General features: G+C 34.5%; 1 protein-coding gene across 4 annotated transcripts in view; it reads left to right on the top strand.

The window, feature by feature from the left end:
- The window catches only part of mon2 (MON2 homolog, regulator of endosome-to-Golgi trafficking), a 50,175-nt gene extending 43,569 nt beyond the window's left edge, over positions 1 to 6,606 (top strand). For 2 of the 4 annotated variants that reach the window (XM_084396277.1, XM_084396276.1), the window contains 4 exons: positions 1,009 to 1,132; positions 2,651 to 2,858; positions 3,915 to 3,997; positions 5,915 to 6,606. In XM_084396277.1, the coding sequence (XP_084252403.1) occupies positions 1,009 to 1,132; positions 2,651 to 2,858; positions 3,915 to 3,997; positions 5,915 to 6,078 (579 nt within the window). In that variant the 3' untranslated portion in view covers positions 6,079 to 6,606. Of the gene's footprint in view, positions 1 to 1,008; positions 1,133 to 1,533; positions 1,707 to 2,650; positions 2,859 to 3,914; positions 3,998 to 5,914 lie in introns of those variants that run through there. The other 2 variants (XM_084396278.1, XM_084396279.1) reach the window with 2 other exon arrangements.
- Positions 6,607 to 16,968: the final 10,362 nt, after the last annotated feature.

Below are 16,968 nucleotides of genomic sequence, written 5' to 3'. Positions count from 1 at the left end.
CTAACCTATTAGACCTATTTTCAGGCGCTGCGTCATATCATTACGCCTGCTGCACTCATGGTACGGCAGCAAAGTTTCTTGATTATTACGCAGGAATGAGAGTATAGTTCCTAGCCATATCAGCCTAGAAAATCGCAACTTTACATTTTCCGTCGGTCTTAGTACACGATGTAACTACAGAAGAGTCAAGTTTTAAATAGGAAAAATATCTAAACTCTTTGGTCATTTTTTTGAGAGAGATGCTAATGGTCCTGTCCGATTCAATGATCTATGCTAAGCTATGCTAAAAGTGGTACCGCCAGACCCGGAGATCGGCTGAATGGATTCGAAAACGGTCAAACTCAACTGTTTAACTCTGGGGGAGTTGTAAAATGAGCCTATTTCCAAAAAAAGTGGAGTATCCCTTTAACATGCAGTAATTCTGTGTACATATTAGTGGCCAAAAGTGATGTCCAGAATAGGAAAATTGACATCTTAACCCTTTTTATTCATATATTATTAAAAATGTGTTAAAGATTTTTTAAGCATATTGTGTAGTTGTGCGATTGAGTCGATTGTTTTATTTGTGGGGGGAAAAAACGCAATGAAACATGACAAATTGTGCCGATTTTTTTAACAAGCTGTCATACAAAGAAATTATGAACACATGCAAAAACAAAAGAGAACCTATGAAATATTGTATAGTCAATGTTTGCTTTTTCTATGCATTTTTTATTTATTTATAGTAAAATAAAACATGTAGCTGTAGTTGCCGAATAATTTTGTCAGATAAATACATTAACCAAGTTAATGTTTGTTCTTCCCTCATATACATTTTTTATACATATATATATATATATATAAAATTTTTTTTTCTTTTTTTTTTTTTCTTCTCATATATGGATGGTTTAATCGAACTTGTAAGGGTCATTAAACACAAATATCCGACATCACTTTTGGCCACTACTGTGTACAAAATATATATTACATTTAAATAAATTTTTTTCCATTGTTTTTTCTGTCCTCTAGGTGGTGCAGTTGATCAGCACAGAGATTTTGCCATTTGCCAATTTCATACCCAAAGAGTTCGTAGGTCGTATCATGAGCATGCTCAACAGAGGATCGATTCACTCCCAGTCTTCATCGTTCACAGGTACAGAGGATGATGAATCAACCCGTCCGATTCACAATCTGTTAACTGATCTCACATATTCACAGATCCTGTCATTTACTCACTCAAAAGAAGATGTTAGGAAGAATGTTCATGCTGCTGTTTTTTTTGTTGCATGCATGCCAAGAAGATAGTCAAGATCATAAAAGCATCAAGTAGTCCATAAGACTCATGCACTATGATCCAAGACTTCATATGATAGCGATGTGTGAGGAACAGAATGACATTAAAGGGGTCATGAACTGCATTTTCTAAAATTGTATAATGTTATCAAGGTTTTTACATAAAAAAAACCTCCTAATTTAGAAATAATAAGCTATTTTCTGTCCTGTTTTTGACCCTCTCTTTCAAACACACGTTTTGATGGGCGTGTCGCATTCAAGACTTGGAAGTAAACGCCCACTGCTATGATTGGGTTACAGTTTTGCATATTAAAATAAGTAAGTACTTGGAGTTACCACAGTTATATTTGACAAAGGATGACTTGCGTGTGAATTATGAATGAATGTACCATAGTTTGTCACACTGTCGTTCTTATAGGCTATTCATAGTTCATCCTTTATGATAAAGTGAAAGACGTATACATTGTATGATGACAAAACAGAAGATGACACTCGCTGAAGCTGTTATTCGTTCAAAACAATAGCAAAAGCAGCGTATTGTACGTTTTTTTTTTTATTATTCTTGAGGGTACAATACACAAAATACAAACAATATAATTATTTTTGACCAGGACTAGTTAAACAATATAAATATGCATATGCATGACCATAAGATACACATACACAACTATACAATACATTGCTGGATACAAAAACATGACAAATAAACACGTCTACACAAAAACAAATACACTTAACTCTAAACTCACATTATTTAACATCTTAAACTTCACTAAACATCTCATTTATCCGCATCTTTGATTATATGGATCTGATAATCCAACACATTAACCCCATGAATGCCGAAGCAAATGAAAGCACAGCAAATCACAACTATTAAAAATGAAGTTCATCCATGCTTTCTTAATGGTACGATCACAAGGTTGGAAATGCAGAGACTGTGTTTTTCCACAACTTTGCACTTCAAAACGTCTTGTAATCCTCAGATGCGTCTCTGTGGTTTTGTTGCTTGAGTAATCCTGTGTTTGCATCCGTCCTGTATTTACTGCTACGTGATGTGCGAATTGGTGGGCGGGGCTAAAGAGGCGATGATGTAGAAGTAGGCGTCGATCTAACTATGACCTCATAATGTGACAAAATCCGAAACGAGTCATTTCTGGCCTTGCTTTCAATAAAAGCTGTTTTTGGACAAATGTTCCTCATTTGTTTTGAGTTCTGAAACTTACAGGATATTTTTATAGCACAATGAGCTCTCATATGTCAAAAGATCAAGGAAAATTCGATTTCCTAATTCATGACCCCTTTAAAGTCGTTCGATAACTGTATGAAGCAGGGACTGGAGTATGAATGCACTAACGGTCTCTCTCGTCCCGGTCAGAGGCTGAAATGGACATCCGTATGCGAGAGGAGTTCTCTAAAGTGTGTTTCGAGACGCTCCTGCAGTTCTCCTTCAGTAATAAGGTGTCGACGCCGCAGGAGGGCTACATCTCCCGTATGGCTCTGTCAGTGCTTCTGCAACGGGCGCAAGACGTGCTCCGACGCTTCGTGGAGGACGAGAGACTCAGTGGACGCTGCCCGCTGCCCAGGTCAGCTCACGGGAACACACACACACACTGAGCCTTTCAAAATAGGACTCTTTTCCTGCCCCTCCCCCCCAATAAACATTTTGCATAAAGAAAAAAATTAGGGATGCACGATATATCCGTATCGGCGGATATATGTTCGTTTTTAATGTTATCGTTATCGGCCTGATAACATTATGATTGTGTGTTTAGGACATGATGAGACTTGATGTTTTTGTAATCAGGCTCTCAAAAATTATATAAAAATTTGGATTTAGATTTATCGGCCAATATATCGGTAATCGGCTTTCAAATATAAAGAATTATCGGTTAGCATAAAGGATTTAAGGCTAGGTTCTCTGTTTATTGCTTAAAAGACATTGTATCAATGGAACGTGCATTTTCTGTAATGCTGCTTTGAAACTATCTCTGTGAAAAGCGCTATACAAATAATAGTGAATTGAATGAAGAAAAGCATATTTTTTAGGATTCTACATTTATCGGTGAATCCGATATTGCAAAACCGATGCAAAATATCGGTAAAACCGATTATCGGTCGATCTTTAATTTTTGGGTAGTTTAATTGTTTTGGCATACAAGCAAATTTTCCTTCTCAAATTGCTGTGATAAAAAAAATCATTATTATTATAATAGTAAAATCTGGAGAGAAAAAAAATGCTATGTTATAAATACTAATTAAAATAATATAGGCCTATCAAAATGTTTTTATTTGTTTTGCATTACAATGAGAATTCTATTTTTGCCATTAATTTAATGAATAAATGTGCTTTATTGTCATGAAAATAATATCACAATGCAACAAAAAATAAAAATCTAAAATTAGGTTTACATTCTTAATGCAAGATGATTATTTTATTTCTTTGGCTTTTGGGATGAAATGTTTATGAAAGCTTGAAAAAAAGCCTTTTTATCTTTTATTCTGTGGCAGAAACGAGCTTTCATAGAAATGTGCGCTGGACATACTCACAACATTCGCTTTCACCATGTTTCCACTAACTAAACTGCACAGGACTTGATTCTGAGCGTTCTTCACTATTTGTTTTTTTTTTAATCCTCTAGGCAACAAGTGACTGAGATCATCTTTGTGTTAAAAGCCATCAGCACACTCATGGATTCCTTGAAAAAGACTCAGCCAGAGAACGGTGAGACGGGTTTGAACACAACCATGACGAACTTCTGCATTTACGTGAAACATAAACGTGAAACAAAAGATTTTATTCCGTCTCAAAACCTAGTGAGTCGCCTACCTAGACAGCATTTTGAGGCATCATAGGCAGGGCTTGGCATTAACCTTTCACACTGTGGCTAGTGGTTTTCCAAAGTTACTTGCCATTTTCTCTGGTCACAATTCTGACATCAATACCATGGGGAAAAACCACCATATAGATATTTTTAACCCTTAAACAGGCAAGAGTAGAAAATGATAAGCAACAAATAATTTCATGTCATTTTTTTACATGATATCAAGTCATATCCAAAATAATTTTAGAAAATTTTTATGTATTTTGGATTTTATGAGTTGTGACTCCCAGATCACATTGCCTGTTTAGGGTATAAAAAATGTTGGATTTAGGTCAGGTGACTAATTGATCACAGATAACTTGAAGCAAATCATGTGACCAGCATACTCAAGACAGACAGGCTGTATAAGTTTAACCTGTACATTTTATAATTTGTAAAAAGTAAATAAAAATACCTCAGAATACAAAGATTGTTACAAAAATGAATACAAAGTTAATGCCTTTTTTATACCCAAAAGTGGCAGTGTGACTCAGGTGTAACATATATTTCAAACCGTGCTAAATAACAACATGAACAACATTTTTATACATTTTCTTTTTCAGCACCTTAAGACAATGTTCATAATTAATGTTAGCAGTGTTTTTCAAAAGAAAAGTAAGTTTAATATATATTTACTTATCTCAAGGATTTATTTTATGGATTTAGGTCAGGCTGACTAATTAATCACAAATTTTTTTTTAAACAAATCATGTGACCAGCATACTCAAGGATTTGATGAAAAAATCATTCTTACGCCCCACAAAAGACGACAAAAACTATGTTACGCCCAGATCACATTGCCAGTTTTAGGGTTAATATAATCTCATAGTTTGGCAGCAGGTTTATTAGGCTGCTGTCACTTTAAGACCTGACGCACAGATCCATTACACTGTTACACAACAACTGTTTACATTCACTTAAAACACAACTGACTGTGTTTACGTGAAAACTCGCCAAGACTGTCAAATTTACATTATTTTGTGTGTGTTTGGCTGTTTAAGCGCAATAAGCAGCGAAAAGAACTCAATTTAGTCCTGAGAGGCGGCTTTATGTGCTGCACTTTGGGTGTTTGAGCACAAAATCTGCGGGAATAAATAATGTTATGAACATTATCAAGCCCTGTAACGGCAGCAATATTCATCCGGAGCGAGTGAGTCAGTGAGTGAGGAGAGGCGGGTTTGTGTGTCTCTCGCCGTCGGAGAGATTAGAGAGAGAGAGAAAGAGCAAAGTGTATCTATTCTGCGGGAAATTAGTATTTCAATCAATCAATTGCACTTAGTTTATTTCAGATACCTTATTAAAAGACTAAAATTGAAAAATGTGTAGGTAACGCTACAATAAGGTTCATTAGTTAACATGAACTAAGAAAATCAATACTTCTACAGCATTAATTAATCCTAGTAAATATTAATTTACTAATACATTATCAAAATCAAAGGTTGTATTAACATTAGTGAACTAACATGAACAACAGCTGTATTTTTAATAATGAGCAATACATGTTACAGGATCTTTGTTAATGTTAGTTAATACATTACAATAAGGTTCATTAGTTAAAATTAGTTGAAGTGTTACCAATTTATGTATTATATATATAAAACTCAACCTTAAAAGTGGCTAGTAGGAGCGACCGTTAAACATACACACACATTTGGCGAGTGTTAATGTCAAGTTTTGCATCCTTGTTTGTGCTCATCTCTTCCTCTTCCTCTTCCTCTTCCTCTTCCTCTTCCTCTTCCTCTTCCTCTTCCTCTTCCTCTTCCCTGTCCGGGCGTCAGTGGATGGGAACGTGTGGGCTCAGGTGATCGCGCTGTACCCGACGCTGGTGGAGTGCATCACATGCTCGTCTCCTGAAGTGAGCTCCGCCCTCAGAGACGCCCTCGGGCCCTTCAAAGACTTCATGCAACCGCCCGTCTCCAAAGTGCAGAACGGCGAATCGTGACTGAACGTTTTTATTCCACCGCGAACATGAATGTGACTGTTTCATACACCACGCGCGAGGACTCCATCGTCATGGCAAACTGTTGATCGACAGCTCCAAATCCCATCATTCTAAGCTTCTTCTAATTCGAGCTGACGGTAGACTCTGATTGGCCGACTTTAACGATGTATTAACTGCTACGGTAAATTTGCAGTGTTTGTTGTTTTTATGGGTTTTCTGGTTTTTCTCCCCCCCCCTTAATGTACAGTGTTTGGTGATAGTGTTAAAGATGTAATTAAGAATAACGTATTTGGATTAAAAAAATCAAATCCAAAAAAAATCATTTAAAAAGAGAGAACGGAAACATCGTAATAATAAATACATGAAGGATGGTCTTTTTTTCTTTTCTTTTTTTGTGAAATTTTCTCAACAGCAATGAATTTTATGCAAGATGTTACTGTAACATTCCACGTCATCTTTAGCCGCATTGAGAAGGGTTGAACCCGGTGTGTGTACAATAATAAATGGTACAGTTCTATGAACATCAAACGCATCGCTCATCTGGTTATTCATTAAACATATTTCACTTCCAGAAGATCATTTACGCTCAAATATGACTATGAAACAAACGTTTCAAGCTGTTCATGGAGCATTATATAAGTGCATACTGCATCTAAAACTACTTTAAACTATTTTATAATAATGCATGCTTGTGCAGTACATTTATGATTTCATATTAACTGAGAAACTTTGAGAATATTTGAACGTTGAAAAATGCATTTGACCACAAACCATTTAAAACGAGACAAAAACTGAGTAAAAAACTTCACCTAAAATGTTATCAAATCTACATTAATACATTTTACCTAAAATCTTAATCCTGAAATGAAGTCTGCACATGGATGACCTGATTTCACTTGCATTTGCTTTACAGCCAAAAAAAAACAATTAGATTATCATTAAAAATTGTCGTCACTTTTGAGTTAACAGGGTTTTGGACGAAGCCATTTTGCCTCTGAAACGCTGTATTGGCCAATCAGCATCCAGGACCAGAACTATCCGTTTTATAAGATATTTTTATTGAATTGTTTTTTTTTATTATCTGAAAATGCCTGTACAAAATATGTAATTTGGCAAGTTAACGTACTATAGCGGGACACGTGGTGCTCGTTATTAATCACTTTTTTTATTTTTATTAAATTAGGTATCATTTGAAAGCTTACGAACTCAGAATTAATTCGGTGAAAACCGTTTTGAAATCGGATGTTTACTCTAAACTGTTTTTGCGGACTCCTCCCCTTGTGGGCGGAGTCAGGTTTCATATTACAACGTTTATTTGAACTGCTTTATAACCAAAACCCTTTAATCATGACAAAACACATATCGTCTGAGGTCTCAAGGTTCTATATTTTGTGATAGAAGTGATATTTGGACTGAAATTTATTAATTTGTTACAGGAGAATGCAGTAAAACAGTTCTATGTGATGTTTTTGGTACAACCCCTAAACAAAATCCCATAGGAACTTCAATTTTTGTGATATCAGCTTCAAATTTGGCACACAACTTGGTTGGATATATGGCTTTGATTTTATAGTAATTTAGGGTAAAAATAATTTTGTTATATTTTTATATATTTTTGTTATATATATATATATATATATATATATATATATATATATATATATATATATACTGTTTTTTTATTATCTGAAAAACATACATACATACATACATACATACATACATACATACATACATACATACATAAAATAAAATAAAGGTTTTGTACAGTACATTTGATTTACAGTACATTTAAACTTATAATTTTCAGCAATAATCTGCTACTCAGCAGTCTTCTATAAAGCTTAGGTCTATATTACAAAGCATTCTTGAGTTACTACCATTTAAGTTTGGATAGTCCTTTTTCATGTCTATTATCAGAAAGAGGGGCGACAGATAAAGGGTTATCTCGTCTCAGTACTTCTGTTCCTTCTTTACAGTAAGTTGATGTTTTTTCTTCTTCTATTGCTTAAAGAAACATACAAAATACCTTAAAAGAAAACCTCAGAAAGACAAATCTTATTACATTTCAAAGAAGTCCACATAGCAGCAAACAGTATAGATAAACACCATAGTCCTAAAGAAACAAAAAGAACAAAAAGGGAATTCAATAATCAATAAAATATTACCCAAGGGGGTTATCAACAAAAAAAATACCTTCATAAGATTATATAATTTAAGGGCTTTTTTTTGTTACGCATAGCAGGTCTTTTCTTATGAGATCTTTACAGTAAGTGAGTGTCAATCCAAAAAAAAAAAAAAAAAAATCAACTCATTCAAAATCACGTGCTCAAAGTCTCATGTGAAGTCAGGACAGCGCCATTGGCTGAAGAATGCCGGAGGCGTGGCCACTTTTGGGGGTGTGTGTGTCGTGGGCGGTGTCCCTCTGACACCCCATTGGCTGCGCTCCCAGCCAATGACGGAGCAGCTGAAGGGAGTGTAGCCCGCTCACGAGACGAGTACTACGACCATTCAGCTCGGAATCTTCGCGCGCTCTGGAACGTCCAGCTCGAATTCTTGGAATTCTTTTTAAATGGATTCGAATTCCCTGCGTTCTACGGGGTCCCGAACGCGATTTATCCGTGTACTGGCTGAGGTAGTAGTTTGTGCTGTTGGTTGGGATGTGACATTGCCCGTTATGGAGATGACTGCGCAAGCTACTCCCTTGCCAGTGCTGGTTACACTCTTCCCAAGCTGGAATTCGCTTTGGAATCCAAATCGTCGGGGTGAAAAAAAAAGAATAATGTTTTTATGTGATATGTGTGTGATATAGTCATAGTTGTGTGCATGTTAAAAATTGTTCTGACAGTTGTAAACGTGTGCTCCATGGTAAGTCTGAATTTAAATTCAATAAATGTGTATCTTATGAAACACAATGCTGTCGTAAGTGTCTTTTTTGCTTCTAATAATCTTAGTTTTTGTTTTATTTTTTATGATCTGTTGTTTTTGCCACTGTCTGAGTTGTGAATTAATGGGGATTGGCCATATGCCCCAGTTTTCTTCAGTTTTTTTTGTCGAGCACAGCAGAAAAGCAGGTATTACCCTCGGGAACACGACGGGTAGGGTTATTAATTTTAATAGATACTTGATTTTGCCCTTGGGATGGTTAATACATGTAGGTCATACTCTACTGTTGCTATGAAGAGAGCTGTGACGTGGCTTTTTCTGCCCACTACCGTAGAATCATCGATCGTGACGTCACGTGGTACCGAACGACATTACCTGGGATGGTTTGGACCTACTCAACTTGAGCACGTGCATCTAGTGTTCATAGGTTAATAATTGAATCCCTGTAGAAAAAGTGCAGTAAAAGGTACATGTGGTGTATTGAAAGGTGTGCTCTGATGTCATGAAAGGGTTATCCTCATTTAACCCTGAAGACTATAACTTAGAAATATGACTATGGGGGTGTAGCCTACTGCACATGTATTATCTTGATCTGAATCCTAACATTCCAGTTTCAACCCAAAAAAGGGAAGTACCAATATATCACCAACACGTGTAAAGTGTTAGAGGTTATAAGACAATATTGATCAACACAAATCTGAACTAACATCTTATGTTTGTTAACTGCAACTGCGCATATTGCTGTAAATGAATCTCTATCCGACTCTTGAACTGGTGCATGTGCTCGAGGTGGTCGCAGTTAACTGGATTTTATTGCGGAAGTACATGATTAGTGTAGATAATGTGCTGACGTCATTCATGCAGTGAATGCAGCACGTAGGCTCAAAGCCATTCGTGCAAATCTGAGAAAATCCTTCAGTTTGAGACTTCTAACCAGGTTCATGACCTCGAGATAAAACGCTGTCCTTCAGAAACTCATATATGGCAAGCTGTTTTAACTTTTATTAATTTCCAGGATATGAATTCTTGATATCAGCGATTCAATTTTTCACTAGTTCAAATTATAGTTACTGATATCAGAAATTACATTTCCACTAACAATGCTAATTCTAGATATCAACAATTACATTTTTACTAGATAAAATGCTCATTCTAGATATCAATAATTATAATTCTTGATATCTGTAATTGTATTTTCACTAGTGAAATGCCATTCAAATTCAATTGTTGATATCAAGAATTGATTTCTTAGTTACTAGTTGAAATTCCGAATACACATATGCTTTGTATTTCTTACTAGTAGAAATATAATTTTTGATATCAATAATTACATTGTTACTAGTAAAAATGTGAATTCCTGATATCAACAATTGAATTGCTACTAGTAAAAATGTAAATTTTTGATATCTGAAAATGTATTTCTAATATTAATATAATTTCAGATGTCTAAAACGGCTTTCTTACTAGTAACAATCACATTTATGATATCAGAAATGAACATTGTCACTAGTGAAAATGGAATTATTGATATCAAAATTATATCTAATTCCTGATATCAATAACTATCATTTGAACTAGTGAAAATTGAATTGTTGATATCAAGAATTCATATCCTGGAAATTAATAAAAGTTAAAATGGCTTGCCATAAACTCGAGTGTTTTAAAGACGTGCGTGTTCGCACAGGGTTTCACTGCAGGCGTTTCGAGATGGTAAACTCTGATTATTATTACCTCAGCTGTTGGCAATTCCATTTATTTGTCAAATATGTGAACTTCAACTCACTTTCAGATCATAAGAGTAAAGGCTACAGTTACTTAATCGCCTAGGAAGGTTTTATTCTCAGAGGATGTTCACCAAAATTACATGTTATTAGCAGATCATCTTTCATTGTTGGATGGAATCTTTAAGGGTAAATTACCCAAAAAAATGAAAATCGATCTCTTCCTTCACTCCCACAAATCCGTATGATTTCCTCAACACACACAAAAAAAATGTTGTGTCGGTTCCCATTACAAAAAAGACTAAACACCAAATGACTTATTCAAGATGGATGCCATCTCCCAGCAAGCAATTTTACGTTTAAAAGACGTCTAATGGCCGTCCAAACACAGCGCAGACGTCTAGCCTAAAACAAGGCGAAATTAGGGCTGTCAGTGAAAATTTAATAGATGTCTAAACCATCGCCCAAGAATAGACTAGTCATCAATTAGATACAGATATGAAACCAAACACCTTGTAATCACCGTTTACTTTGCTTACATTATTATGGAAGCTTGTTTCCGCCACAGAATAAAACATTTTAAAAGATAATTGCGAATTTATTTCTCAGAATTGCGAGATATAAAGTCAGAATTGCGTGAAATAAAGTCGAAATTGCGTGTTATAAAGTCAGAATTGCGAGATATAAAGTCAGAATTGCGTGAAATAAAGTCAGAATTGTGTTATAAAGTCAGAATTGCGAGATTTAAAGTCAGAATTGCGTGTTATAAAGTCAGAATTGCGAGATATAAAGTCAGAATTGCGTGATATAAAGTCAGCATTGCGAGATATAAAGTCAGAATTGCGAGATATAAAGTCAGAATTGCGAGATATAAAGTCAGAATTGTGTTATAAAGTCAGAATTGCGAGATTTAAAGTCAGAATTGCGTGTTATAAAGTCAGAATTGCGAGATATAAAGTCAGAATTGCGTGAAATAAAGTCAGAATTGCGAGATATAAAGTCAGAATTGCGAGATATAAAGTCAGAATTGCGAGATATAGAATTGCGAGATATAAAGTCAGAATTGCGAGATATAAAGTCAGAATTGCGTGAAATAAAGTCAGAATTGCGTGAAAAAGTCAGAATTGCGAGATATAAAGTCAGAATTGCGAGAAATAAAGTCAGAATTGCGAGATATAAAGTCAGAATTGCGAGATATAAAGTCAGAATTGCGTGAAATAAAGTCAGAATTGCGTGAAAAAGTCAGAATTGCGAGATATAAAGTCAGAATTGCGAGATATAAAGTCAGAATTGCGAGATATAAAGTCAGAATTGCGAGAAATAAAGTCAGAATTGCGAGATATAAAGTCAGAATTGTGAGATATAAAGTCAGAATTGCGAGAAATAAAGTCAGAATTGCGAGATATAAAGTCAGAATTGCGAGATATAAAGTCAGAATTGCGTGAAATAAAGTCAGAATTGCGAGATATAAAGTCAGAATTGCGAGATATAAAGTCAGAATTGCGAGATATAAAGTCAGAATTTATATCTCACAATTTCGACATCTTTTCTCACAATTGTGAGATATAAAGTCCAATTCTAAGGAATCTTTTTTTTTTTTGACCTCAGAATAGTTTATATCACACAATTCTGACTTTATAACACGCAATTCTGACTTTATATCTCGCAATTCTGACTTTATATCTCGCAATTCTGACTTTATATCATGCAATTCTGACTTTATAACACGCAATTCTGACTTTAAATCTCGCAATTCTGACTTTAAATCTCGCAATTCTGACTTTATAACGCAATTCTGACTTTATATCATGCAATTCTGACTTTAGATCTCGCAATTCTGACTTTATAACACGCAATTCTGACTTTAAATCTCGCAATTCTGACTTTAATTCTCGCAATTCTGACTTTATAACACGCAATTCCGACTTTATATCTCGCAATTCTGACTTTATATCACGCAATTCTGACTTTAAATCTCGCAATTTTGACTTTATATCACGCAATTCTGACTTTATAACACGCAATTCTGACTTTAAATCTCGCAATTCTGACTTTATATCTCGCAATTCTGACTTTATATCACGCAATTCTGACTTTAAATCTCGCAATTCTGACTTTATAACACGCAATTCTGACTTTATAACACGCAATTCTGACTTTATAACACGCAATTCTGACTTTATATCTCACAATTCTGACTTTATAACACGCAATTCTGACTTTATATCACGCAATTCTGACTTTAAATCTCGCAATTCTGACTTTATATCTCGCAATTCTGACTTTATATCACACAATTCCGACTTTAAATCTCGCAATTCTGACTTTATAACACGCAATTCTGACTTTATAACACGCAATTCTGACTTTATAACATGCAATTCTGACTTTATATCTCACAATTCTGACTTTATAACACGCAATTCTGACTTTATATCACGCAATTCTGACTTTAAATCTCGCAATTCTGACTTTATATCTCACAATTGCGACTTTATTTCACGCAATTCTGACTTTATATCTCGCAATTCTGACTTTATATCTCACAATTGCGACTTTATATCACGCAATTCTGACTTTATAACACATAATTGCGAGTTTATATCTCGCAATTTTGACATCTTTTCTCAGAATTGTGAGATATAAACTCACAATTGTGAGATATAAAGTCCAATTCTAAGGAATCTCAGAATAGTTTATATCTCGCAATTCTGACTTTATATCTCACAATTGCTACTTTATATCATGCAATTCTGACTTTATATCTCGCAACTCTGACTTTATAACACGCAATTCTGACTTTAAATCTCGCAATTCTGACTTTAAATCTCGCAATTCTGACTTTATAACACGCAATTCCGACTCTATATCTCGCAATTCTGACTTTATATCACGCAATTCTGACTTTAAATCTCGCAATTCTGACTTTATAACGCAATTCTGACTTTATATCATGCAATTCTGACTTTAGATCTCGCAATTCTGACTTTATAACACGCAATTCTGACTTTATATCTCGCAATTCTGACTTTATATCTCGCAATTCTGACTTTATATCATGCAATTCTGACTTTATAACACGCAATTCTGACTTTAAATCTCGCAATTCTGACTTTAAATCTCGCAATTCTGACTTTATAACGCAATTCTGACTTTATATCATGCAATTCTGACTTTAGATCTCGCAATTCTGACTTTATAACACGCAATTCTGACTTTAAATCTCGCAATTCTGACTTTAATTCTCGCAATTCTGACTTTATAACACGCAATTCCGACTTTATATCTCGCAATTCTGACTTTATATCACGCAATTCTGACTTTAAATCTCGCAATTTTGACTTTATATCACGCAATTCTGACTTTATAACACGCAATTCTGACTTTAAATCTCGCAATTCTGACTTTATATCTCGCAATTCTGACTTTATATCACGCAATTCTGACTTTAAATCTCGCAATTCTGACTTTATAACACGCAATTCTGACTTTATAACACGCAATTCTGACTTTATAACACGCAATTCTGACTTTATATCTCACAATTCTGACTTTATAACACGCAATTCTGACTTTATATCACGCAATTCTGACTTTAAATCTCGCAATTCTGACTTTATATCTCGCAATTCTGACTTTATATCACACAATTCCGACTTTAAATCTCGCAATTCTGACTTTATAACACGCAATTCTGACTTTATAACACGCAATTCTGACTTTATAACATGCAATTCTGACCTTATATCTCACAATTCTGACTTTATAACACGCAATTCTGACTTTATATCACGCAATTCTGACTTTAAATCTCGCAATTCTGACTTTATATCTCACAATTGCGACTTTATTTCACGCAATTCTGACTTTATATCTCGCAATTCTGACTTTATATCTCACAATTGCGACTTTATATCACGCAATTCTGACTTTATAACACATAATTGCGAGTTTATATCTCGCAATTTTGACATCTTTTCTCAGAATTGTGAGATATAAACTCACAATTGTGAGATATAAAGTCCAATTCTAAGGAATCTCAGAATAGTTTATATCTCGCAATTCTGACTTTATATCTCACAATTGCTACTTTATATCATGCAATTCTGACTTTATATCTCGCAACTCTGACTTTATAACACGCAATTCTGACTTTAAATCTCGCAATTCTGACTTTATAACACGCAATTCCGACTCTATATCTCGCAATTCTGACTTTATATCACGCAATTCTGACTTTAAATCTCGCAATTCTGACTTTATATCACGCAATTCTGACTTTATAACACGCAATTCTGACTTTAAATCTCTCAATTCTGACTTTATATCTCGCAATTCTGACTTTATATCACGCAATTCTGACTTTAAATCTCGCAATTCTGACTTTATAACACGCAATTCCGACTTTAAATCTCGCAATTCTGACTTTATAACACGCAATTCTGACTTTATATCTCACAATTCTGACTTTATAACACGCAATTCTGACTTTATATCACGCAATTCTGACTTTATATCTCACAATTGTGACTTTATTTCATGCAATTCCGACTTTAAATCTCGCAATTCTGACTTTATAACACGCAATTCTGACTTTATAACACGCAATTCTGACTTTATAACATGCAATTCTGACTTTATATCTCACAATTCTGACTTTATAACACGCAATTCTGACTTTATATCACGCAATTCTGACTTTAAATCTCGCAATTCTGACTTTATATCTCACAATTGCGACTTTATTTCACGCAATTCTGACTTTATATCTCGCAATTCTGACTTTATATCTCACAATTGCGACTTTATATCACGCAATTCTGACTTTATAACACATAATTGCGAGTTTATATCTCGCAATTTTGACATCTTTTCTCAGAATTGTGAGATATAAACTCACAATTGTGAGATATAAAGTCCAATTCTAAGGAATCTCAGAATAGTTTATATCTCGCAATTCTGACTTTATATCTCACAATTGCTACTTTATATCATGCAATTCTGACTTTATATCTCGCAACTCTGACTTTATAACACGCAATTCTGACTTTAAATCTCGCAATTCTGACTTTAAATCTCGCAATTCTGACTTTATAACACGCAATTCCGACTCTATATCTCGCAAGTCTGACTTTATATCACGCAATTCTGACTTTAAATCTCGCAATTCTGACTTTATATCACGCAATTCTGACTTTATAACACGCAATTCTGACTTTAAATCTCTCAATTCTGACTTTATATCTCGCAATTCTGACTTTATATCACGCAATTCTGACTTTAAATCTCGCAATTCTGACTTTATAACACGCAATTCCGACTTTAAATCTCGCAATTCTGACTTTATAACACGCAATTCTGACTTTATATCTCACAATTCTGACTTTATAACACGCAATTCTGACTTTATATCACGCAATTCTGACTTTATATCTCACAATTGTGACTTTATTTCATGCAATTCTGACTTTATATCTCGCAATTCTGACTTTATATCTCACAATTGCGACTTTATATCACGCAATTCTGACTTTATAACACATAATTGCGAGTTTATATCTCGCAATTTTGACATCTTTTCTCAGAATTGTGAGATATAAGCTCTCAATTGTGAGATATAAAGTCCAATTCTAAGGAATCTCAGAATAGTTTATATCTCGCAATTCTGACTTTATATCTCACAATTGCTACTTTATATCACGCAATTCTGACTTTATATCTCGCAATTCTGACTTTATATCTCGCAATTCTGACTTTAAATCTCGCAATTCTGAGAAATAAAGTCAGAATTGCGAGATGTAAACTTGCAATTGTGAGATAAAAAGTCGCAATTATCTTTTAAAATGTTTTATTCTCTGGCGGAAACAAGCTTCCATACATTATGGAATATCATACATCTCGCAAGTTATTTTGGCAACAACGACTTGTAACCAAATTCAAGTTTATTTTGGCTAGAACTGGGTTACTACATCGGGTCTATAGTTAACCGAGATGACGGCTATTGCTTGCTAGGATATTATGCAAATGAAACATTATAAGCCATTCAGTGCTGTTCTGTCTTACAGTCTTCAGCTCACATTTAATTTGAGTATTTTTAAACTCCTTTTAGTGTTTTATATGACTTAACGATCAACATCAAAGACCGCGACTATCCTTCGCGCCAAAATGGTTTACCCGCCTTAAAAGTCCATTAAAACCATAAAAGTAGTCTAGCACTGTGATGTACAGAGTCTACTTAAATCACATGATAAATTATGGTCCGTTTCTCAATCAAAACTAAATC

The sequence above is a fragment of the Rutilus rutilus genome (genome assembly GCF_951802725.1).
Source record: "Rutilus rutilus genome assembly, chromosome: 23".
Classification (NCBI taxonomy): Eukaryota; Metazoa; Chordata; class Actinopteri; order Cypriniformes; family Leuciscidae; genus Rutilus; species Rutilus rutilus.
This window is presented reverse-complemented; position numbering and strand designations above follow the sequence as displayed.